This window comes from Phocoena phocoena, chromosome 21 (assembly GCF_963924675.1).
Source record: "Phocoena phocoena chromosome 21, mPhoPho1.1, whole genome shotgun sequence".
NCBI lineage: Eukaryota > Metazoa > Chordata > Mammalia > Artiodactyla > Phocoenidae > Phocoena > Phocoena phocoena.
This window is the reverse complement of record NC_089239.1, coordinates 35,843,661-35,868,542: the sequence shown is the minus strand read 5'-3', so window position 1 is coordinate 35,868,542 and position 24,882 is coordinate 35,843,661. Positions and strand designations below refer to the sequence as shown.

The window sequence follows — 24,882 nt, the reverse complement described above, 5'->3', positions numbered from 1 at the left end:
AGAACAATAACCACAACGTTCACACCCAAAATCCTTACCGATTATCATTGTTGCAGAATGACTCCTTTTCCAAAATGCTTCTATAGAGTAGCGACACTTCCCATGGGATGTCGAAGTATTCCGGAGAATACAAACTGTTCCAGGAATGATGGGACGTCATCAGAGCAAAATCAGAATTGGTTGGAGTAGGAGGATTTTTGTGGGTGAAAACTTCTAATTAAAAAAGGATAAGAAATGTATTTCATGGAAAGGGTCAACCTAAGCACTGACTCTTTCCGATATTTCTTCAGGAGATGAAATCTTGCCTGACAGCTGTCACCTATCACTGAGCTATACATTTAGTACAAACTACTTGAAATATGGTGGTAGTAACCGGGACTCATGGATATATATGGCAATATTCTTATCCCTTAAAGTACAAACTTTTCACCTCCCAATAAATTCCTTTCCATCAGTTTTTATCCCTTTAGCAATCACTCTTGGAATAGGTAGGTAAAATTATGAGAATACTTTAAAGAAACATCGTTCCTCTTCTGCCCCTCTGCACTAATCTCATAAGATTTTGAGATAAAATAATAAGTACATTCAATGCGCTAATGGTGAAACCATGAAGTTCACATCTAGACCCTTACAGATGCAAATGCGGACAACAAGAGCTACTGGAATGTAAGTCCTTTGCCTTTACAGCATTGAAGGGCCCACTGGCCCAGCGTTAGGGCACCGCTGTGCCTTTATCAAGCCATCTACAGAACTCAACTGTCCTGACATAAAATCCTAATCAGGACTGAGATCCATTGGCGGAAGGGGAATAAGGTTTACTACTAATAATTTTGCAGCCTCCTTCCTTGTACCGTCATGGTGTTATCCAGTGGTTCCCCTGGGGAATACGTCTGTTGCAAAACCCTCATTATAGCCATGGCAAAGATATTAAGTCAAGAAGTACAGGAAATCTATTTTACGCAGTGATTGTTTTGAGATTTGGCAGGAAGCAACTAAAATATATGGGGATAAAATATTTTCAGACTCTGTTCTTCAATTGCTAAGGCTCTTACTCTAGTAGTAAATTAGTGCACTGGAATAGCATGAAATAGGATTCTTGCTGGATACTGTATGGTAACTGAATGTCTTTTCTAAGGGATGATTCAGGAAAAATGGAGAAATAACTGTCTCTTTTGAGTCTATACCAGATCTGCTATTATTCACTGTCCATTTTGTTTTCTAATAAAACCACTGCAAATTCCCGTAAATGCACGTCGACGTTTGGTTTTCGGCAGCATCTTTTCCACACTGCTTACTGTTCCACGGACTGCCATACGCACTCTTCTGCACGACGGCTTTATGCAATTGTGCAGATGACAGTCTGTTCAACTATCTTCCTATGGCCTTTCTTTTTTTATTTTCCTACTACAGCAACATTTTTCGAGGTTGTGCACTCATCTTTGACCCTTTATGTTTCTTTCTCACATGACAAAGTCCTGCCAACCCTGCTACAACTTGTTGCTGCCTCTCTATTCAACATAACGTCTTCCTAGTATATGTTGAACCACGGCTCATCAATTCCAAGTTGGCCTTCATACAGTCCATTCAACACTGCTTTAGGATGTCGACTGGACAGACAGGACCCACAGGGACAATCTCCGACCTATCGGCACGACATTTGCAGTTCTTCGCAAGTGGATTCCACTTAACTGTCAACTTTAACTTCCGGTGTTCCCCGAGGATTCTTCTAGAATCTATGGGTGGCCTCCTTGGAAGGCTACCATTGTTCGCTTGTGGCTTCCAAGCATTTCTTAAAGTTTTTCCAACTGTAAGCGTGCACTACTTTTCTGCCGTATTTAAACATATTTTACCACCTTCAAAATCCTGCTGGAAGACTACTAATTCTGCAGAATCTTTCCTTTTTTAAACCTTTATCACTTTTCTCTTTTCAATGTGTACTTTAGCCATGTATTTCATCCAGTTGCTTTGTCTTCTAATTGTTCTCTCTTTGTAAAGCCCTGTATCTCCGAGTCCATAAGCTTGAGAGCAAAGGGTCCATTTTATTCCTTAAAAATATCTCTCAAAGTATTTAATATAAGGATGGTCACAAAATATGTGCATAATGTATCCTGACTCTGCAGGTTTCATGCTTTATTTTTTAATGAAAAATAGATCTCAATAACTGCTTCTGATATTATATGTAACTTCCACAAACCTATTTAAGTCTGTTTTTCTACTACATTTTTTTGCAATGTCTAAAGGCTACACATTATACTGCTAGTGGTTAACTGTGCATTCCTGAAAACGTTTATTTTTAGTTAGCATTCTAGATCTCTCAGAAACTACCAAACCTGAATTTAGTATCTAAAAACTACTATTTATATAAGATATCTCACAAATTTTACCCCACTTCTTTAAAAAGATTTAACAGCACTAATTTTTATTGATGTCTCCTTGCCAAAATTTAAGTAGATTAGTATATATTTATTAGACATTATGAAGCATCCCCTAATTAAATTAAATGACATTTACAAAAGCAAATTATGTGAAGAAAATCAATATAAATTCCTACACCACAGACTATATCTAAAAATTCAGCTAAATTAAACACAAAAAAAGAAAAAGAAATATACAAAAGGGAAGAAAATAAAACCGTTATTTGTTCTAGGGGTAAAGTCAACATTGCTAAGCATAAAAAAGTAAATAATATAATTGACGACTATATTTTAAAGTTTCTAAAAAACTGTATCAAAAATAAAACAGTTTGGCCCATTAGGGAGGCCAAATAAATAAATAAAACAAAATTAAACTGAGGAAAATATTTACAAAACACTAAGATTTAGATATTTTATTTTATTTATTTATTTATTTATTTTGGAAGTACGCGGGCTTCTCACTGTTGTGGCCTCTCCCGTTGCGGAGCACAGGCTCCAGACGCGCAGGCTCAGCGGCCATGGCTCACAGGCCCAGCCGCTCCATGACATGTGGGATCTTCCCGGACCGGGGCACGAACCCTTGTCCCCTGCATCGGCAGGCGGACTCTCAACCACTGCGCCACCAGGGAAGCCCAGATTTAGATATTTTAAAAGAGACTGTTATTAAGATTCTTGTTTTGTGAAAACTATGCAAATCAATAAGAAAACGATATAATGTACACGAATTCCTGCATCTCCTGTATCTTTTCCAGCAGCCTATGGATTGATGGAAAGAGTCTTACCTCCCACTGTTACTATCACCTTCTTTAAGTTTTTAAAATTTATTTAATAAGGATGTAGAAACTTTGTGGAAATGAACTTGCTACTCTGAGCTGGAGTAAATACAGATTTTCTTGGCACCTAGAACCTCTAATAAGGAGTGTGTAGCTGTTTAAACAAGGTGGAATCCTGGTAGAGTCGAAGACCTTACGTCTGTGCTGTGCCCCAGCTCTTTCATACTTGGAGTTCATGTCGTTATTCATCACTACTGTGGAACTTACACATATGTCTATGAGCAGAAGGCCTGCGTTTAAGGAGATGTTTATTTATATCAGGTCCTCCTGCAACCAAACCCGTCTCATCAAGGCCACATGTACACAAGGTGGAAAAAGGCAGAGTCAGCGTCCTAATGTCCTTGAATGTCATCTCTTCTTTCAGTTTCCTGATGTCCTGGAAGACCCATTTCTCCATATACCCAACAGAATAATGGGCAAAGGGCATAAATTGGCAATTCATGATAGAAGAAATACAAACAATATACACACATATATGAGAATATATTCAATCTATTACTCAAATGAATATAAATTGCAACAGTAAGATACTATGTTTCCATCAAGTTGCCAAAATTTTAAAGCATGGCAACATTCCTTGTCAATGGCATGTGGAAAAAGACACATTTTCACACTTCTGGTGGGAAGGTAAATTGATACAGGTTTTTTTTGCAGGGCATTTTGACAGGGTATATCAAATGCTTTAAACTGTACGTAACTTTGGCTCTGATATTCCACTTCCAAGAATTCATCCTAAGGTATTAGGGGATACAGAATTAGGGGCAAAGATTTAGCCACTAGAATTGTTATTACAACACGATTTACAAAAGTGAAAATTCAAACAACCTAGATGTTCAGAAGTAGTGGATATATTAAACAAATTATGATAAATCACAGCATGGAAAACTATTATGTTGAAGAAGAATATCTAATAATGTGGAGAAACTTAGGTCAAAACAGAAATTGCAATTCTAATTTAAAAATATATACACAGGGCTTCCCTGGTGGCGCAGTGGTTGAGAGTCTGCCTGCCGACGCAGGGGACATGGGTTTGTGCCCCGGGCCAGGAAGATCCCACATGCCGCGGAGCGGCTGGGCCCGTGAGCCATGGCCGCTGAGCCTGCGCATCCGGAGCCTGTGCTCTGCAATGGGAGAGGCCACAACAGTGAGAGGCCCGCGTACCGCAAAAAAAAATAAAAAATAAAAATATATACACAGATAAAGAATGAAAGTGTAAATACCAAAATAGAAAGTAGTGAATATTATCCATATGCTTCTCTGTGTCTTCAAATGACATGCAATGCTAAGTAAATAAAATAGATAAATTAAGGGCATAGATTTAAACACTCATAACATTTTATATTTAAAATTGCTTGGTCTAAAGTTCCATTTTTATTATGGCTGTCATCACCTACCATTTTACTTGGGTTATTGACACAGTACCATGCAAATAATAATTAAATGCTTAAAAAATTCTAATGATTATCTGAAGCCTTAAACTCTTTAGATAGGTTAATTCAAATAATTTAGTTCACCTATAAGCACATTTTGTACCTTACAATCTATACAATGGTGCTCCAGTCACAGTAAATGAGACACCGTCCATTATAAGGGATGTTTTATACTTGCTTCTGCAGCAACTGACATTTCATTCAAATCCCCCAGGAATCTCCAGCTGATGTATGTCAAAATTTTAAGATCTCTCTTTGTGAACTTTAACACCCCTATACAAACCAGTTGGAAGAGCAAGCCTACTTCCTACTGATTACTTTGATATTAACCAATTTAAGATGAATCAATTATTCAGTTTAGTCTGAATAATCATTCCACAGAGTCAGTTTTCCAAATTTAAATATGCAAATACTGACTAACACTCTGGCTTTTTATAGCCTATTTTTATTTCTCTCAGACATATCACTTGTGTTCTATTTTTTTGGCTCCCTTTTGAGTATTTTTAAAAAATAAATGTTTGGTAATTCCTCAAGAGTGTTTGCTAATAATCAAATCTGGTTGTATAATTTTATGTTTGTAGACATGCATTTTGTTTTTAAGCAAAATAGACAGTATAGCTAGTGCAAAACCATGTGGCAGTTACTAAGGTGGAAAGACTTATATTTAAGCTATTAATTTAATCCTTAAGGCAAAGGTCGTAAACACACACCTATATATGTATACTGTATATAGGCGTGTGTATGATTTATATATAATTATATATTTGTATCTATTTTTATTTTGTCATATCTATTTATTATATATGTATTTATTATACAACTATTTTATTATATGTTTATATGTAGATTGTACAAACACACACATACACACAAACATCAGTGATCAACGAAATAGAACGTTCCCTACGTATCTGTACCTGGAGTAGTACTGAGAACAGTCCTCTTACTTCAGGCTCCAGAACTGATAATTACCTGTTTTCTGCTAAACTCTGGATGTGCTTTTCTTTCTTTTCTTTGTTTTTAACAGCTTTATAGTACTGTTTTAAATGAAATCTCAATTTTGAATACGAATGTATTTTCCCGCAAACCTTTTAATGACGTGAACTGTCAAGTCCATCAAATGTCATCAATTTATACCACACCGACTATGCTATGCTATGATTTTAATCAGTGTAGATTGAAAAGTACCTTTTTAAAGTACACCTCTCCTACAGCAAACACGAAACTAATGCTATCACAAAGTTGTAAGATGAAAAGCACCTTACAGGATAAAAAGTGCTGAGGAATTCACAGTTACCTAAGTCTATATTCCAAAGATCTCTCTCCTCCCGATCCTTCAGAGGCCAGACTTCATTTCCCCCTCAATCTCCTCCACTTTCATCTTCTCAGCACTCCTCCCCTTTCCTTAGAAAGAGGCTGAAATGCCCTCCAATATAAAAATACCCCTGCCCTTGTGTTCCGCAGGAGTTATACCTAACTCTCTCCTTTCTTAGTTAAGATTTGGAAAGAATAATCTACATTTACTGATGCCATAGTTTCCGTTCATCTCCCCACCCACTACAACTTGACGACCACACCCACTACACAGAAATTAAGATCCTCTGTGCAATCCAAAGGATATATCTGGCACTTAACTTACTACACTTTTGGAAATTTTTGACTCTGTCAATCATGTCCTGCCTCTTTTGTCTTCTGTGAACTGATCTTGTTTGGTTTTCTTTTTGTCTCTATGGAACGTCCCTCTCGTTTCTTTCACTGGTGCTTCTTCTGTACCTTTATGTTAAATATGGGTGAACTCAGTATTTTATCTTCATTTCTCTTCTTTTCTCACTTTATTTGCTTTTGGGGAGAGGTTTAATTTGCCCTATGGCTTTAACTGCAATCATAGAGATCATAAAGAAAATGTTTCTAAACAAAATTTAACTTGAGTTTTATATATACACATATATATATAATTATATATATAATTACATTTTATTATATATTATATATAAAATTTATAATATATATGGTTATATGTATTATTACATTTTATAATATATAAATTTTACAATATATATATGTATATATAATTGCTTAATATATTCTGAATTTTGATGTCCCACAGACATCTCAAATACAACTTGTCCTTCTTGAAATTACTGACTTTATCACAGACAACATGCTTTAACCTCCAACTTGGATTATAGCATCACTTCCACGTTAGAGGGTCTTTTTAAATGTCTTCCTCTTCTCTAACACCAATGCAATGAATTAATCATCAAATCGAACCTATTTGAATTTGTCTCCCTTTCCTTTCCAGTTCTTTGTTCAAATGTTTGTATTTTCTCACTCTGATAATTATAATACTACCTGATTGGCCAATTTGCTTTCAAGTTTGACCTCCAGTTATGTATTCGCTCAGCTACAGTTTCAGTTCCAAATTCAGGCACTGGGTGAGGTGAACACAGAGACACAAGGGTGAACAGGGCCACGGCCCTACGGAGCTTACTCCCTTTGTGGGAAAGACAGTTAACACTCTACACTGCTTTCTGAGTACTTTCCAAAAATGTAAATATGACTGGAATATTCCTCTATACGAAAATTCTTCCGAGACTTCCATTACCTACAGGAAAAAGTACAAATTCCTTAGCATGGCCGTGAAGTCCCTTTGCAACATGGTCTGGGGCTACCTGTACCGCCTAAACTCTCATAACTCATCCACACAACACCCTGTGTTCCAGGCACCAAAGAGCCTCTGGCTCTTGGAACAGTCCCCAGGGATTTCACACTCTCTCCTTCACTGCTTTGTCTACACCTCGCATTTTTACACATCCTTTGAGCCTGTGTAACAATGCCACCTCCTTCCTCCTTTATAAAACCTTTTTTCCTCTCCTGCCCTCAATTTCTGTGGCAAGAATCTGCTCTGTGCTGACTTCACATACTGTGTTGGAATATTACTTAGCACATTAAAGTACAATTACAATGTAATATCTACTTGCCTGTTTTCCCAACCAGCCTATGAACTTCTAGAGTCAGAGACTATATCATACTCATTTTCTTGTTTTGTAGCCCCTGGTACGATACCTAGCATTTACCATTCATTGATTGAGAATGTAGTTGACATACTCAATGAGAAATCAATTCCAAGTCACAGCTCAACTTTATTCAGTTTTCAGTTTCTGTGTGACTTGATATTTAAAATCAAGGCACTACTCATAAGACATTTTAAATTGTCCCTTTTTCAAGTTTATACTCATTTGTATCCATTTTAATACGCATTCAGAAAGCTTTTACACTTAGTTTACAGTCTATTCATATGGCAAACTATCTCAAGTCAACTGATAAAGAGAAGAAAATTCCAATAGAGTGAAACCCTCGTTCAAACTACTCAGTAAATAAGGTAGAAGATTTTTCACATTTAAACTTGTGTGTAGGTAAATGTTAATTAACAGAATTATTATGACCTGAGAAGAATATTCTATAAATAACACCCCCCCCACAAATCAGTTAGTTGCTTTTCAAACACTTGAACACCCTTGGAATGGCTAATAAACTGTGGTTCTATGGCTCTAACACTTATTTTTTCTATTTCAGTGATAATTACATCAATGAACCTGACTCGGCATTCGCTGCTGTTCAGTTCATTAATTAAAACAATTTTACCACTACTACTGTGATTTTTCAAGGATATCAAACCACATTCAAAAATCAAAAGAGCATGCATCACCAGTTTTGATTTGTGTTAGTATGGTTTACGTTGATTGCAACTGCACAATTAAAAGAACATCTGGATTTTAAACAGATACAGCATATATTCTATATACTTCGAACAAAAGTACTTAGAATACAAGTTGTTTTGTAGAAACGACAATATCCGTGTGACAAGTAGCAAACTGTCAAGCAGTGCCAAAAATCCTCCTAGAATGGAAAATATAAATGTATATAAATACTTAAGTGATGATAACCATGGTGGTGGACTTTATGGCATTCTTTTTTTTTTTTTTTTCTCTGCTGTATGCATAGGCTCTGGATGCGCAGGCTCAGCGGCCATGGCTCATGGGCCCAGCCGCTCCGCAGCATGTGGGATCTTCCCGGACCGGGGCACAAACCCATGTCCCCTGAATCGGCAGGCGGACTCCCAACCACTGTGCCACCAGGGAAGCCCCCTATGGCATTCTTAATTCTACTTTCATAATACTAAATTTTAAAAAAGTTTTATTTAAATCATCACTTACTTGTGCTCAAGTGACTTGTAACACATCCATGAAGTGAATGTATTTCATCCAAAATGAAGTATGGAAGCTTTTGCTTAAAGAATGACAAGTTGCTGTTTAAACTATAAAGACATACCCATCAAGGTGATGTAATTATTTTTATATATTGGAAGCTATTTGACTGTATTTTGCAAAGCAGCACTTTAATTCTGACCTTGATTTAGGAAGCATGCAACATATTACTTTTGCTGTTTTGACATCCCAGAGCACCTAAAACATAAAATATAATTTACAACAGTAGGACATGCTGGAATTGACCGTTACATGCGAGAAGAGAGCCCATAATGGAATTTATATTCAAGTTACGGTTTAGCGTGTGTAGTAAAATCTCATCAAATTAGAATAACACTGAAATACCATTTATTTCTTGCAGCAACGGAATTCCTCCTTAATTCTCACAATCAATTTCCAAAGTAGGCTGAGAGTTGAGAAAGATCAAGCTGAAGGAACGGAACCAGGCTATAGGCAAAAATCCACCTCTTCAAATTATTTGTGGAAAACTCAACGATTAGCCTCGTGTAGAAAAGGAGCCAGGAGAGGAATGACGTCTGTGTCATGGCTAGAAGCATCACAAGTACGGGACATAACAGGTACTCCAACACCACTGGCACTTTCTCCCACACTATTCTAGAACGTAACTGGTTATAGCATAGGTACAAATCCTCCCATTTCTTCTCTCACCTATATGCAGTTGCTTAGAAAGAGAAAAAATTGCCCTGCCCACTTTGTCAGAGAACGTATTTTGCCCAATGTGGTAATTTGGATCGCAAAATAAAGTTCTCTACTGTGACAGTGATGTAAACATCACTACAACAGTTTATCAAATTGGTTTAAGGGGTATATCTTTTTTTTTTTTTTTTGCTCTACGCGGGCCTCTCACTGCTGTGGCCTCTCCCGTTGCGGAGCACAGGCTCCGGACACACAGGCTCACGGGCCCAGCCGCTCCGCGGCACGTGGGATCTTCCCGGACTGGGGCACGAACCCGTGTCCCCTGCATCGGCAGGCGGACTCTCAACCACTGCGCCACCAGGGAAGCCCGGGGTATATCTTTTTTTAAAGTATAGTAGCTCAACTTTTAGATTTTATCTATCCATACAGAAAGTAGACTTTAAAACTACTATTTCAAAGGACAAGTAAATTGGTTTTTGGAAGTGTTTTAGTCTGGCAAAGCAAGTATCTATTACACTTAAAAATACTGCACATTAATGCTCTATGCTTCTTGTTAGCCAAATTAGCCCTGGAATACTCCAGTATCTGCAGTTAGTGTGGCATTAGTGAGGTCCTACCACAGGTATATTGCTAAGACCCCAGGTGAGAAATAAAGTCTTCCAGGAGGGATTTATTTTATTGGGTGAACTCATGAGCACCAGTTAAATTGCCTTTTAAGTGACTGGCTGTCTAAGTAACATGCCTTTGAGGGAAGCACCACTTTTGAAATTTCCTTTGGCCAGGAAGAGAAGGAGCACATTTAACTCTTTGAAGCCTACAGCCGTCAGACTAACTGTCAGCACCACTCGATGTGCGTTCATTTAATTACAGTGAATTTAAAAGTATGTGGGGTTTTAGAGAAAAATAAAAGAGTCAATAAACGGTGACAGAAATTCCAGGCTATGCAAATCAGCAGCAGGTCTCCTAGAGGAGACCACTCACTCTCCCTCATTCGCCAAACGTACAAATACTTGACTAATGCAGACAGAGGGGGAAAATGGAAGGGGGGCAGGGGACACGCTGTGGGCCAAGACTACGTGGGTACTTGATACCGTGCACCTCACTTAATCTTCACAAGCACTTAAGAAGGACATACAATTTTCCACCATTTACAAATAATAATAAGAGGACACCCTTGTTTGGAACTCACTAGGCGCCAGGCACCGTTGTTCTCAGCGTATCATATATCCGAGCTCAGGTGATCCTCACAGCAAAACCCTATACGGACTGCACGTCATTTGTGATCTTCTGCATTTTACCCTCATGGAAACGGCAGCACAGGAAGGTTAAGTCACTTGCCCAAGGCCACACAGCTGGGAGGCGGTGGAGCCAGTACAATCCCAGGTGGTCTGCCCCCGTCAACACGTTCTCAGCTGTTGCCCTAAGAGGAGGCTCTTGAGGTCCCCAGTTACGACGAGGTAGAAGAGGAGAGGAGAGCCAATTCCTCTTGGTCTGTCTAGTGTCAAAGGTCATTGGTTCCCAAGGGGCAGAAGAGGTCGTGGAGACAGGCAGAAGAAGCAAGACGAAGACCTCCACATCTCTGGGGCCAGCAGTACAACTGGCCGAGTAGCCAGGCAGAGGTGGGAAAGTTGGGACCTTGAGCTCTGGGTGACTCAGGAGCAAACGGTCTTAGGGGTCGAATGAAAGTGTTTACACCCTGAGCGCTGTGATTCTGAATCCAAGCACTTCTCACGATACCACACTGCTGGCTGACAAACGATAATAATACATGCTAGGCTGCTTCTGGGAAAAGATGCACAAATAAACACTTTTTAAAGCTTAAAAGCTTGATGTTTCGGAAAAAAAAAAAAAGTTCTTTGTTCCTGACATTTACATAGATATTTGGAATTCAGATCAGATGACTTGCAAAGCTGGAGAGTGGGCGTTCAGTCAGGGGTCTTTTAACAATCCATCAGAGACAGGAAAGAGGCCTCAAACGAGCCAGAGCACACTGGTAACTTTCCCTCTGATTATGGCAGCCCATCACATTTATTTTGTAGTCGCTTACTAGGACCGTCACTAATAGGTGGTCACAAACCATTGACCCTCCAGTGTTTGCCCTGGAGCATGGCAGTTGACTTAGAAAGTTGTCAGTACGTGTCAAGAGAGGCCTTCTCCCACATCCTTAATTCGGAACGAGATTAACATTTGAAATTTGATATGAAACAATATACTGTAATAAATTTTTTTTCTCAAATTGCTTCTTAACATCAACTCCCCACGGTTGGTGAAGAGTTAGTTTTGCAAAAGAATATATTTTATCACTGGTTTAGAATCTCTGCTAACACGGAGACGTGTGACATGGTCCGAATGTTCCTTTACTCTCATGGGATGCTCAGGCCATCAAAATTTCATTAGCCTCACAGCAGTTCTAGCACCTTCTTAACTTGAACTGTTGGCCTCCTTATCAATAAATAAATGAAATCTAATCCCTTGCAGTGACTAAACTCTTCTTTGAAGTTATAACTAGAATATCAGTCACTCAGCTTGCATAATTGCACAAGTGTTGAATAACATTTTATTTTTTTCTGAGGAAAACAGCCTTATTCACATTATTTCAAATGACAAAAAGAGTCAACCCAAACTCCCCTTCCAAACTGGGGGGAAAAAACAAGTCAGTGTCTGGTTTCTCAATTAGTTTCACTTTGGTGAGTTATTTTATGCACATCCTTCTTGTTTCAACTTACAGTGATATGATAGAACGTCTAAGGACACACGGCAAGCTAACATGAAGATGAATAAACTTTGACAATTTAAATAATCGAATGTCAAGGGAAAATATAGCTGGAAAAATCAATAATCTTTCAGAGTGAGAGCATTTAAGAATACCTGAGTTGAATTATTTCAGAAATCTTATATTATAAATATTTGACTAGAAGCAGTACTAATATTAGAAACAGGTAATGGATTTGAGGATCTTGTTTATAAAGATGTTAGGAGGCCCTGTGTATGATTACAAGTTTTAGTTTTTACTGTAGCCCAGCTTAAGAAAAGAAGTTTTTTATGTCAGAAAAAACCCCTCAAATACTCTTGTTTAATTCCACAATTCAAAATGATAAGGTCTGCTAAATATCAGAAAATTAGGCTTCCCTAGATCTCAATGTAATTTATTACTTTAAATGGAATTTTGCTCTGTCTGACTAATCACTGAAAATTCAGAACAAATAAATGAATCTGCAATGTTCCTCTGGACACACATACGAAATAGCCAGTGTTCAGTAAGAGGTCATCTCTATTTCTTTTCCTCTTTTGCTTTCTTCCCTAAGCTGACCTCATTGGGAGCTCTTAGACCATCAAAATGTTGTTTCAAAAAACAACCACAGCCAAACCTTGGGGAAAGAGTAAACACAAGTTTAAGTCATCACTTGTCCAGCTCAACAAACGTTGTCTTTGACACTTTATACTCCTAACTTGGCTGACCTGTTTACTCTCAACAAATGCTACCCAATGTTCTGAATTTCGAGGCAAGGCCCCTGACACCCTCTTCCTGTGTCTCTCATTCTGCCTCAGAACACCACTTGGAGAAATGGACGAGTGTAACTTTCCTTGTCTTTACATCATTCCAAGGACATGGACTAGGAGATTCCTGGGGCAGCAAGTCCCTCCTCTCTTTCATAATAAGTGCAAACAGAGAGGGGCGGCAGTGTGAGAAAGTGTCAGGCTTGTCACCCCGCCCCCAGTCATTTGGATGTTAGATACTGTTAACTAGAGGTGGCAACGTTTCTAAGTTTTCTGAAAAGAATATAAAATGGCATGTGTTTGGGAATTCACTGTGAGATGGTTTTAGCAGATACACAAGTTAAAAAATAATAAAATTAATTTATATTGTACCAATACAGACACAATAACAAGATACACTCATTATGAGAGAGAGAGAGAGAGAAAGAGATGCTACAAGGGTTGTATATAGAAAGGGCATGCTGACGCAATGTGGGACGATATCTAATGGGTATGGAAGGTCCGTGATGCAGAAAATCAGAACTGAACACATTGTCCTGCTGTACCCTCCCTTTTTTCATGTATTTTAGGAACATCAAACGTCAAATAACACATCTGAATACAACCACTGCGCCTACAATTGCTTGCAGAGTGTTACATAAACATACAGAGGGACAGGAAGCAAAATTGATGCCAGATCTTATATACTTAAGGTTAGAAACTTCTGAGTCCAGTGAAAATGTCTATAAACACAGGTTTTACTGAGGTGAGTGGATTAGCTCAGGAAAACGCTGCAGTCAGATTCTAAGACTCACTTTGTTAGCCAGAACTGCCCTTGTTTCCGGTTTTGGGTTGGGATAAGTCCAGTCTCCACCAAGAACTGACACTTCCAAAATGAATACCTTGAGTGCCTATTAGTAGTTGATTTTGACTTTGGTTTAATGCACCCAAGTATTCTCCACAAGGTATTGTTTTAGTTGGTTCAAAGTAGACCTTTTTTTCCCTGGATAGCAAGAAAACAAGTACTAAGCAGTAGGAAGCAGTAGCTACCCCCTTGGTTTGGTGACTGAGCTGAGACTAAAAGCTGACAATGGACCCGCTTTCCTGTCACAAAGCAAGGCTGACAAGCTTGCTCGATAAGTAACGAAAAGGAAACCATAGGTAAAACAGCACCTTTCTTTTCACACGTCATGCAGTTCTTCCACTTTAATTATCTCTCTGCTTTTTTGACACACCGTATACACAGCATTAATAACCAGATTAAAGTAGCAAGTACGCTGTTAACATTAAATGCTGAAAGAGAAATGTCATTTTGTTGTCCGGTGCGTTGCTGCTGATGCTACAATTCTTCCCAGAAGCTGCAGTGACTAAAAATTAAGTTTTCTTTGAAATCTATTATTGCATAGAAATTAACTGTTTCTTTATTATTCTGCGTTGGTGATAGGAAAAGAGTCCCAATATATCGATTTTTCGTACAGTATGCTCTTTGGATACCCTAAAATCCAGCTTTTGTGCATCGATCTAATTGCAGAACGATCCAGTCCCCAAAGCAATCAAAGGCCACACTCCCTTTCTCTTTACCAAGATTTCGATTGCTGTCATCAACAAGTAAGTTTAAAGCATGATCAAATTTGTTCTTCAGTCATTGAGCCCTGTTAATAAACTATTCCGTGTGCTCAGTCAACCATTCTAAGATTCTGGAGCTTCTTTGAGATATTTTCAAGAGGAATCTACAAAGACATCTCTGATTACAAGCTGGCTGTGGGGTAAACTTTACCACCACTTGCTTTGCTACTCCGTCGAGGATAACAGGTGGCATGGTCCAAGATAAGTCAAAGCCAATCTTTGTGTGTGTGTTTTTTTTTCTTATCACGATTAAACTGTTTTTCAAAAGTATAGCTAACACAACAGAGAAAGCCTGCATAATTTTACAATCTGATGTCATCGAATATTGATTTTTTCCCAGGGAAAAAAAAAATGCAATAACGAAGGACATTTCTTGAGCGCTACTAGTAGCGTTGCAATACAAAGAAAGGAAGAAGAAAGAAAGAGAAGGAGAGATGGGAGGAAGGAAGGAAGCCACGCCTCCAGAGTCAACGGAAACAGACAGAAGCACTGAACGCCAACATTACGAAGCCAAAGAAAAAAGAACTTACCGTTTTCACTGTCCGACTTGTTTTCGTGCTCTGTATCTGTCAGGGTGAGGGCTGAGTTGGACCGGCTTGACAGACAGGAGCTGCGGCCTGACTTGACCCCCCTGCCCCACAGTCTCATGGCATGCTCTGGGGACATCACTGCTTCATTCTCAGTGTCAGCGTCTGACCCTGCACTGATAGAGTAACCTCTGTGAGGGAGCCCCATTTCCGCACAAAACGTCAGTCCTCTTCGGGCTTCCGGTTCACAAACGCCTAACTGCCTTAGGGTGAAATTCTGTCCTAATTAGGGGGAAAGAAGATGACAACTAGTGAGTATATGTCTCGTTTCAGTATTTTTTAAACAAAATCTCCCTAAAATAAACACTTAAGCATCCAGTCTTGTCAGCTCTCAGCACCAGGTGTTTGCATTAGCTCCACATGACCTGTGGTCGCGTGGGTCCAGTTGGGGTGCAGGGAGCTCCATCTCTGACTTGCCACCCACCACGGCTCAGAGCTCCTTTGTCAACTATTTCAGCCCATAAACACCTCCAGGGAGCCCGGCAGGTAAAGCGGCCCAGACCATGAAAACCCAACCCAGAGAAAGGCTTAGTTATCCTCGATAGACCTGTATTTAGCAGAATTGTGAAGCCATAGAAATTGTCAGAATTATTTCCTGGGTCCTGGCTCTCAACCCAAACAGTAGGATTTTCCCGCCCAGGTGTCACTCCTTTGGAAGAGAAAAGATTGCCCTCCAGAATAAGTTACCCAATAATCAGAAAAAATTAGAAACCGGAGCCTGGGCAGTCTTTATTATATTTTCCCACCTAAAACTTAACAACCAATATAAACATGTATCACGTGTGTACAAACATACACTAACTTTTGGAGTGTAATGTCATGAAAACGTGCAGACATCTGACTTCCCAGATTTTTTGCTTTAATAAACACCTGGAAACATCTGTATTGATCAGAGTAAACCAATTTGTGCAAATAAAGTACACTCTAAAAAATAAAGCAGGAGTATTATGTATTTAAAAATTAATGATAAAATCAAGTTCCCTGCAAAATAAATGGTTGTGAACCCTGAAGGCTTTCACTAATAAATTGAGCATAATAAAACTCATGACACTGCAATAACTTACAGCAAAAGTGTTTAAATTAGGTGACACTTTAAAATGACTGCCGTTATGAATGGCTTTTCCAATCCTGTATTTATTCTTGAAAATTTCACCTATGTTTTATGATACTAGGGGTGAGAAGAGAGACAAAAATGTTTGCTTAGAGGATGCATACACATGGGCCTTCCATTTCCTGTCTCATTGGCATGGTAGAGTCTAAGATTTAGGTACCAACTAGAATCAAAATACAGGAAGAGAATAATAGTATACCAAGACTGATTTAAATGCTACCATATAATACCAAACTTTTAAGAATATTAAGCATTTATATTACTCAGAGTTTTCATTTTTGTACTTCCCTCTCTTATATCCACAAACATTTTAAAGTTAATTGGCTAGTATGAGAAATAACATACATTACGTTTTTTAAAAGAGGGTGTTATAAATTATTTGTAATAATAACATCTTGAATCTTCTAGGAAATGAATCAGACATAATGCACAAGACAGTAAATATTTGGTTGTACAAATATCAGCACCCTCAAGGATTCAGCCCATTTTAGCCAGTGTGGTAATTGCTTTATTGCTGTGGTCAGATCAGGAGTTGGAATCTGCTTTATCTCGGTCAGACTTCCAAATGGATTCTGACAGTTACACTCATAAATAATGAAAATCTGTTGCTACAAATTAGCTACAAATCATCTCAGAGAGATGTGAGTAAGTATCTGAACCAAAAAGTATGTCAAAAACAAAGGAAGTAGTCGGGGCTTCCCTGGTGGCGCAGTGGTTAAGAATCCGCCTGCCAGTGCAGGGGACACAAGTTCGAGCCCTGGTCCGGGAAGATCCCATGTGCCGCAGAGCAGCTGGGCCTGTGTGCCACAACTACTGAGCCTGCGCTCTAGAGCCCACTAACCACAACTACTGAGCCCGTGTGCCACAACTACTGAGGCCCGCACACCTAGAGCCTGTGCTCCGCAACAAGAGAAGCCACCGCAATGAGAAGCCCGTGCACTGCAACGGAGAGTAGCCCCCACTCGCCGCAACTAGAGAAAGCCCCCGCACAGCAGCGAAGACCCAACGCAGCCAAAAATAAACAAAAACAAATAAATAAATAAATTTTTAAAAAGGGTCTTCTCATTCCAAGTGCAAATATTCAACCTAGATTTTCTATAAAAGAAATAAAAATAAAAAATAAAGGAAGTAGCAAAAATAAAGAAGAGGGAATAAAAACTCATTGAACAGTGAGAAAGTAGGCAAGCTTAATGAGCTAAGACATAGTAGTGGCAATATTTTTAAAAGAAATAGTGTGGACTGTACTTATGAAAGTAAATCCAAAAATGGTCAATGTAATGGAGAGTTAATGGAATGTAATGGACAGTTAATGTGAAAGAGCTTATCCATTCCTATTTATATATCATATCTAAAATGGGGAGGGGGGGAAAGTGTGTAAAACATCACCATCAAACATGTTGATTTTTCCAAAACAATTTTTAAAGGGTGAAAATGAATGATAAGATCCTGTGCATCTCTCCTCTATTTGGGGAGGTTCCCACATTGGAGCATAAAAATAAGAGACAAGTTAAAAGACAGTAAGAACTCGCTTTCTAATCTCTGAAATGTAACTTGAAACATTTTCCATGTTACTGACTTTTCACACTGCTGCCATCTTGATGCAAATATCAATGGGGTGAAGGAAAGCAGAAAATGTCATCTGGGTATGTAAACACAGTTCATTGTGCAAATGAATATCCAAGCCATCGTCCCTATGAATTGGTATGTATATCCCAAACTCCTTAAACATCTGACCCTCCACCCAGAGATAAAGCCATGCACATAAGGTCACCTTATCTTTGATAAGGAGGCAAGAATATACAATGGAGAAAAGACAGCCTCTTCAATAAATGGTGTTGGGAAAACTGGACAGCTACATGTAAAAGAGTGAAATTAGAACACTTCCTAACACCATACACAAAATAAACTCAAAATGGATTAAAGACCTAAATGTAAGGCCGGACACTATCAAACTCTTAGAGGAAAACATAGGCGGAACACTGTATGACATAAATCTCAGCAAGATCTTTTTGACCCACCTCCTAGAGAAATGGAAATAAAAACAAAAATAAACAAATGGGACCTAATGTAACTTAAAAGCTTTTGCACAGCAAAGGAAACCATAAACAAGATGAAAAGACAACCCTCAGAATGGGAGAAAATATTTGCAAATGAAGCAACTGACAAAGGATTAATCTCCAAAATTTATAAGCAGCTCATGCAGCTCAATATCAAAGAAACAAATGACCCAATCCAAAGATGGGCAGAAAACATAGATAGACATTTCTCCAAAGAAGATATACAGATTGCCAACAAACACATGAAAGGATGCTCAACATCATTAATCATTAGAGAAATGCAAATCAAAACTACAATGAGATATCATCTCACACCGGTCAGAATGGCCATCATCAAAAAATCTAGAAACAATAAATGCTGGAGAGGGTGTGGAGAAAAGGGAACCCTCTTGCACTGTTGGTGGGAATGTAAATTGATACAGCCCCTGTGGAGAACAGTATGGAGGTTCCTCAAAAAACTAAAAATAGAACTACCATATGACCCAGCAATCCCACTACTGGGCATATACCCTGAGAAAACCATAATTCAAAAAGAATCGTGTACCACAGTGTTCATGTAGCTCTGTTTACAAGAGCCAGGACATGGAAGCAACCTAAGTGTCCATCGACAGATGAATGGATAAAGAAGATGTGGCACACATATACAACGGAATATTACTCAGCCATAGAAAGAAACGAAGTTGAGTTATTTGTAGTGAGGTGGAAGGACCTAGAGTCTGTCATACAGAGTGAAGTAAGTCAGAAAGAGAAAAACAAATACCGTATGTTAACACATATATATGGAATCTAAAAAAAAAAAAAAAAAGGTTCTGATGAACCTAGGGGCAGGACAGGAATAAAGATGCAGACGTAGAGAATGGACTTGAGGACACGGGGAGGGGGAAGGGGAAGCTGGGACGAAGTGAGAGAGTAACATGGACATATATACACTACAAAATGTAAAACAGATAGATAGTGGGAAGCAGCCGCATAGCACAGGGAGATCAGCTCGGTGCTGTGTGACCACCTGGAAGGGTGGGATAGGGAGGGTGGGAGGGAGATGCAAGAGGGAGGGGATATGGGGATGTATGTATACATATAGCTGATTCACTTTTTCATAAAGCAGAAACTAACACACCATTGTAAAGCAATTAAACTCCAATAAAGATGTTAAACACAAACAAACATCTGACCCTCTGAAATCAATGTCTCGCGATGATTCAAACTCTTAAGGTCTGTTTCTGAAATGCAAGCTAGAAAGCAAGCTGTTAGATTTCCTTACTGAAGTAAAATTTGCTTTTGCTCTCTTGGGAAAGGACACTAAACTTGATTTCCAATGGACCTAATTTAAAGCCACTTACTGGCTTCATTCAAGCCACTTCACCACTCTATTTTTTCACTTTTCAGGGCTGTGATGACTTGGTTTAAGAGATGCTTTACGCTTTGGCAAAGCATAAAGGAGAGCATCGACAAAACAAAAAGACAGCCTACTGAATGGGAGAAGATATTTGCAAATGATAAGACAGATAAGGGATTAATTTCCAACATATATAAACAGCTCACAGAACATCAAAAAAACAACCAACCTGATTTAAAAATGGGCAGAAGAACTGAATAGTCATTTTTCCAAAGAGGAAATGCAGATGGCCAAAGATGCTCAACACCGCTAATCATCAGGGAAAAATGCAAATCAAAACCACAGTGAGATAGCACCTCACTTGTCAGAACGGCTATCATCAAAAAGAACACAAACAAATGTTAGCGAGGCTGTGGAGAAAAGAGAACCCTCCTACACTGCTGGTGGGAATGTAAACTGATGCAGCCACTGTGGAGAACTGTGTGGGGATTTCTCACAAAACTACAAATAGAACTACCATATGACCCAGCAATACCACTCCTGGGTATATATCCAAAACATAAACAAAAGCACTAATTCAAAAAGATACATGCATCTCAATGTTCATAGCAATGTTATTTATAATCGCCAAAGTATGAAGCAACCTAAGTGTCCATCAACAGATCAATGGATAAAGAAGCTGTGTGTGTATATATATATAGTCCATTATATATATAATACTGAGTATATATACATATATACACACACACATATACATATATGGCTGAGTAATATTCCATTATATATATAATACTGAGTATTTATATATATATATACACACACACACATATATATATATATGGCTGAGTAGTATTCCATTATATATATAATACTGAGTATATATACACACACACACACACACACACACACACACACATATATATATGGTTGAGTAGTATTCCATTATATATATAATACTGAGTGTACATATATATATATATATATATACTCAGCCACAAAAAGAATAAAATTTTGCCATTTGCAGCAACATGGATGGATTTGGAGGGTATTATGCTAAGTGAAATAAATCAAACAGAGAAAGACAAATACTGTATGATATCACTTATATGTAGGATCTGAAAAATACAACAAACTGATGAATAAAACAAACAAGAAGCAGACAAACAGATACAGAGAACAAACTAGCAGTTACCAATGGGGAGAGGGAAGTGGGGAGGACAATATAGGGGGAGGGGAGAAAAAAAGGGTTATTACGGAATTATATAAAATCGTATGTATGAATCTTTTGAAAATTGTAAAGCACTATAGAATTTAAAGAATCGTTCATTCAGTTTAAAATTGTTTTTAATTGAAAAAAGAGATGCTTTATGTAAATGAAGCCAGCATAAAGGGAAGCAAAATGAAAAATGACAAAAAATAAACACCTGGACAAATGTAATAATCATAGAGAAATGTATAACTTGAGCGGGGGGGGGACAAGATGGTTTTCAAATAATTTTAGAATAGTCGCATCACCAAAGTTGACTTTTCCTTCATTCAAAACTATCTCTCCCCAGTGCTTCAAAGTCCACGGTTGCTGATTCCCCCCTTAGGTTAAGGATTCTTGCTTGTAGGATCCCTCGTTTTAATGCAGACACCCCTGGGGAGATCTAGCTATTAAATTTGAATGAATTAGTCTATTAGATTATTTCCTACAATTCAGCAATGTTTAGCAAGATGGGCTATACTTATGGAAAGCTCAGGCAGTTTGGACAAACAGAAGGAAGATGGTGAAAAGAAGGGTTCCTGATTGGGAGAAGAGGCAGTTGGCTGAGGTACCACGGAGTGGGAATTTGGGGTTGGGATGCGGTTCTTGGAGCTGGATTTTAGGTCAATGTGGAGAAATGGGAAGAGACTGGCAGAAAAAGGCGGCAAAGATGCTCTGGAACCAGACTAAAGACATGACCGTCTTGTTTAAACTCATCTTTGGCTTCAAGTAACATGAAGGAGATGAGGATACATTTATTCTTATTTTCCATGGTTTCTTCAGATTGTGTTCTTTGCAATGCTTCTAACACTATTACCTTAATTTCTTTCTTCACCCTGTAGAGTCTTTATATTAATTCTGTTGGCCGAGACTGGCGAAATCAGTATTTACCTCCTGCACTCTGAATTTTGATAACCTTGATCAGCAAGGCCAGCCACAGAGTTTCCCATTACAATTTGAAACAGTCCCAAAATAATAAATTGCAGGAAGAACAAAGTGTACCTGAGGATGAAATTTCTTGTGATTAAAAGGCAAGGTTAGCTTGGACTAGATTAGGCATTTCTGTTTCATGACACTCATAAATTTGAGAAACCTATAAAACAAAGACTGAATAAACAGCCCAGGCAGGTGGCATCGTTGAAAAAAGTTCACATTTTGAAAAATGAGTGAGGGTACGTGACAAAATGGAAAGGACCACTTTCCACCAGCACTGAGCATAGCTACCTCTTTAATAAAAGAAGGGGGTTGGAAAAAAAAATGGCCTTTGTCTTGCATGGTGTCTATAACCTAGTCCGAACAAGAAGGGATTTTTCAAAGCTGCAATGCACAGTGATGTTCACCAACAGGCAAGACATCTGCTATGTCTGGGTGAGTTGAAAAGGAAAAGCCTCTACGTGAGGGACTAGCCTCGGAGTGACACAGGGTGACTGCAGAACCCAGAGGAGGCTGGTCCCACATGAGAACTCGTGGTATTCTCTCCCCTCTTATGTCTAGATTCTCTAATGCTTAGATTGTGCCCTTTCTCTCTCTCTATTTCACTCGTTTCTTCTCTGTTCCAAAACTACTTTATTGAGATATTAACTCACAAACCATACAGTGAACCCACTTAAAGTGTACAAGTCAGTGGTTTTTAGCATACACACGGTGGTGTGCAACTATCACCACAACCAATTTTAGAACATTTTCATCACCCTTGTACCAATTATCAGTCACCTCCCATTTCCCCTCTTACCCTACCACTCCCTCTAGCCCTAGGCAAGCACTAAGCTACTTTCTCTCACTATAGATTTGTCTACTCTGGACATTTCAAAGAAAAGGGGTCCTACAATATGTAGACGTCTGCGACTGGCTTTTTTCACTTATAGTGTTTTCAAGATTCATCCACATTGTAGCATGTGCCAGTAGTCATTTCTTTTTATGGCCAAATAATATTCCATTGTATAGACACATCATCTTTTATTTATCTGTTTATCAGTTAATGGACATTTGAGTTGTTTCCACTTTTTGGCTATTATGAAAATGCTGCTATGGAACACCATATGTTTTTGTTTTTTTTTTTTTGTTTTTTTTGCGGTACGCGGGCCTCTCACTGCTGTGGCCTCTCCCGTTACGGAGCACAGTCTCTGGACGCGCAGGCTCAGCGGTGTGTGGGATCTTCCCGGACCGGGGCACGAACCCGTGTCCCCTGCATTGGCAGGCGGACCCTCAACCACTGCACCACCAGGGAAGCCCCACCATATGTTTTTATTTCTCTTGTGTATATACCTATGAGAGGCATTGCTGGGTCATATTGTATTAGCTCTATGTTTAACCTTTTGAGGAACCGCCAGACTGTTTTCCACCGTGGCTGCGCCACTTTACTTTCTGACCACAAGTGTGTGAGAGTTCCAGTTTCTGTACATCCTCACAACACTTATTATCTGTTGGCTCTCTTTTATGCCACACTGCCAGTGTGTATATACCATATTGTAAACTTGCAGTGAGGAGTTGGACTATAAGTCATTGGCACAGAAACTGGTACTGAAACCGCGAACTGTTCTCTTAAACAGCAGTGGATTCTGCGGGTCTGCTACACAATTTCATTATTTCTTTATAATTTTTTCTTTGCCTTCTATTATGCTGCCTTAGTCTTTGAAAATATTTTGTCTGTTAAAGTTAAAATATTCTTTAGCGCTGAAAGTCTACCTCTGTGACTGTATCCGAGAGAAATAAAATCACCTGGACTTAAACAGACATGTACAAATAATGTTTATTATGGCATGGTTGTAAAAATTAAAATAACTGGAATGTTTACCAGAAAGGGAACTGTTAAATATGTGATATATTCCCTGCATGGAAGGCTCTGTGGCTATAGCAGAAAGAGTGGGTTTGGACCTATGTTTTCTGTTCTGGAGGGAAGCCTATTATATATATTTTAAGTTAAAAAAATACAAGTTGCAAAGCAGTGTGTAGAGTATGATCCCATTTTTGGAAACTAAGAAGGAGACCCAACAGATTATATAAATGCCTATGGTTTTGAGCATCAATAAAGGGGAGGGGGCCATTAACTGTCAAGATGGACCACACAGAAGGAGACGTAAGTGAAGGAAATCAGTAATTTTCTCTTCTATAGTTCTGAATTTTTACTTTGCATGATAATTTCCATTAATTTAAAAACATAAGAAAGAAAGATGAAAGTCTACCTTCTTTTAAGAAAACCAATATATTTTCTTGATTTGCTGTTTAATAGCTCCCATTCAATAATTAGAAATTTAGTTTACTACCTTCCCTTGGAGAAGCTGGGTTTTAAAACTCCTTCCTCATTTATTGTAAAGAAATGAAGTTGTCTAAGAAATACAGGAGCAACGTTTTTCTTTTCATTCTTCCCTTTCCCTTCATCATATATGGACTTTTTAAAAGGCGAATAAGCATCTATTTCTTCTATAGTAACAAGCCCCATAACTGAGCGTAGGAAATGGAGAGAAGGATCAATGTAAGTGTAATACACAGAAATAAAATAATCTGTAACTGCCTTTAAGTACTTTCCTTGGTCGTTGTCAGCTTGGATGGAATTATATACTTTCTGACATGGAGGCACCAACCTCCAAGGGCGGAGCACAGCCCCAAACTACAAATTGGACAAACATTGCTTATTTGGTACTGGTGGATCCAGTGTCACCACCATCTTACCTGGAGTTCCCTTTTTTGCTGTGTTTGTAAAACGATAAGAAGATCACAGACTAAAACAAGCGTATGGAATTTTTTCCCCTTTGAGTCCTAATGCATATTTTCTGGGATACTCCAAACTTCCTTACGTTCAACTTGTCACTCTTTGAACAGAATACCCACCCTTGAACATGC

General features: G+C 38.6%; 1 protein-coding gene across 8 annotated transcripts in view; it reads right to left on the bottom strand.

Annotated features, from left to right (window-relative positions):
* TENM3 (teneurin transmembrane protein 3) overlaps window positions 1–24,882 on the bottom strand; it is a 439,982-nt gene that overhangs the window by 399,982 nt on the left and 15,118 nt on the right. For 5 of the 8 annotated variants that reach the window (XM_065899884.1, XM_065899885.1, XM_065899886.1 and 2 more), the window contains exon 2: window positions 15,236–15,514. The exons of the other annotated variants lie outside the window; for them this stretch is intronic. In XM_065899884.1, coding sequence (XP_065755956.1) covers window positions 15,236–15,514 — 279 coding nt within the window. The remainder of the gene's footprint in view (window positions 1–15,235; window positions 15,515–24,882) is intronic. 8 annotated transcript variants of the gene reach the window in all.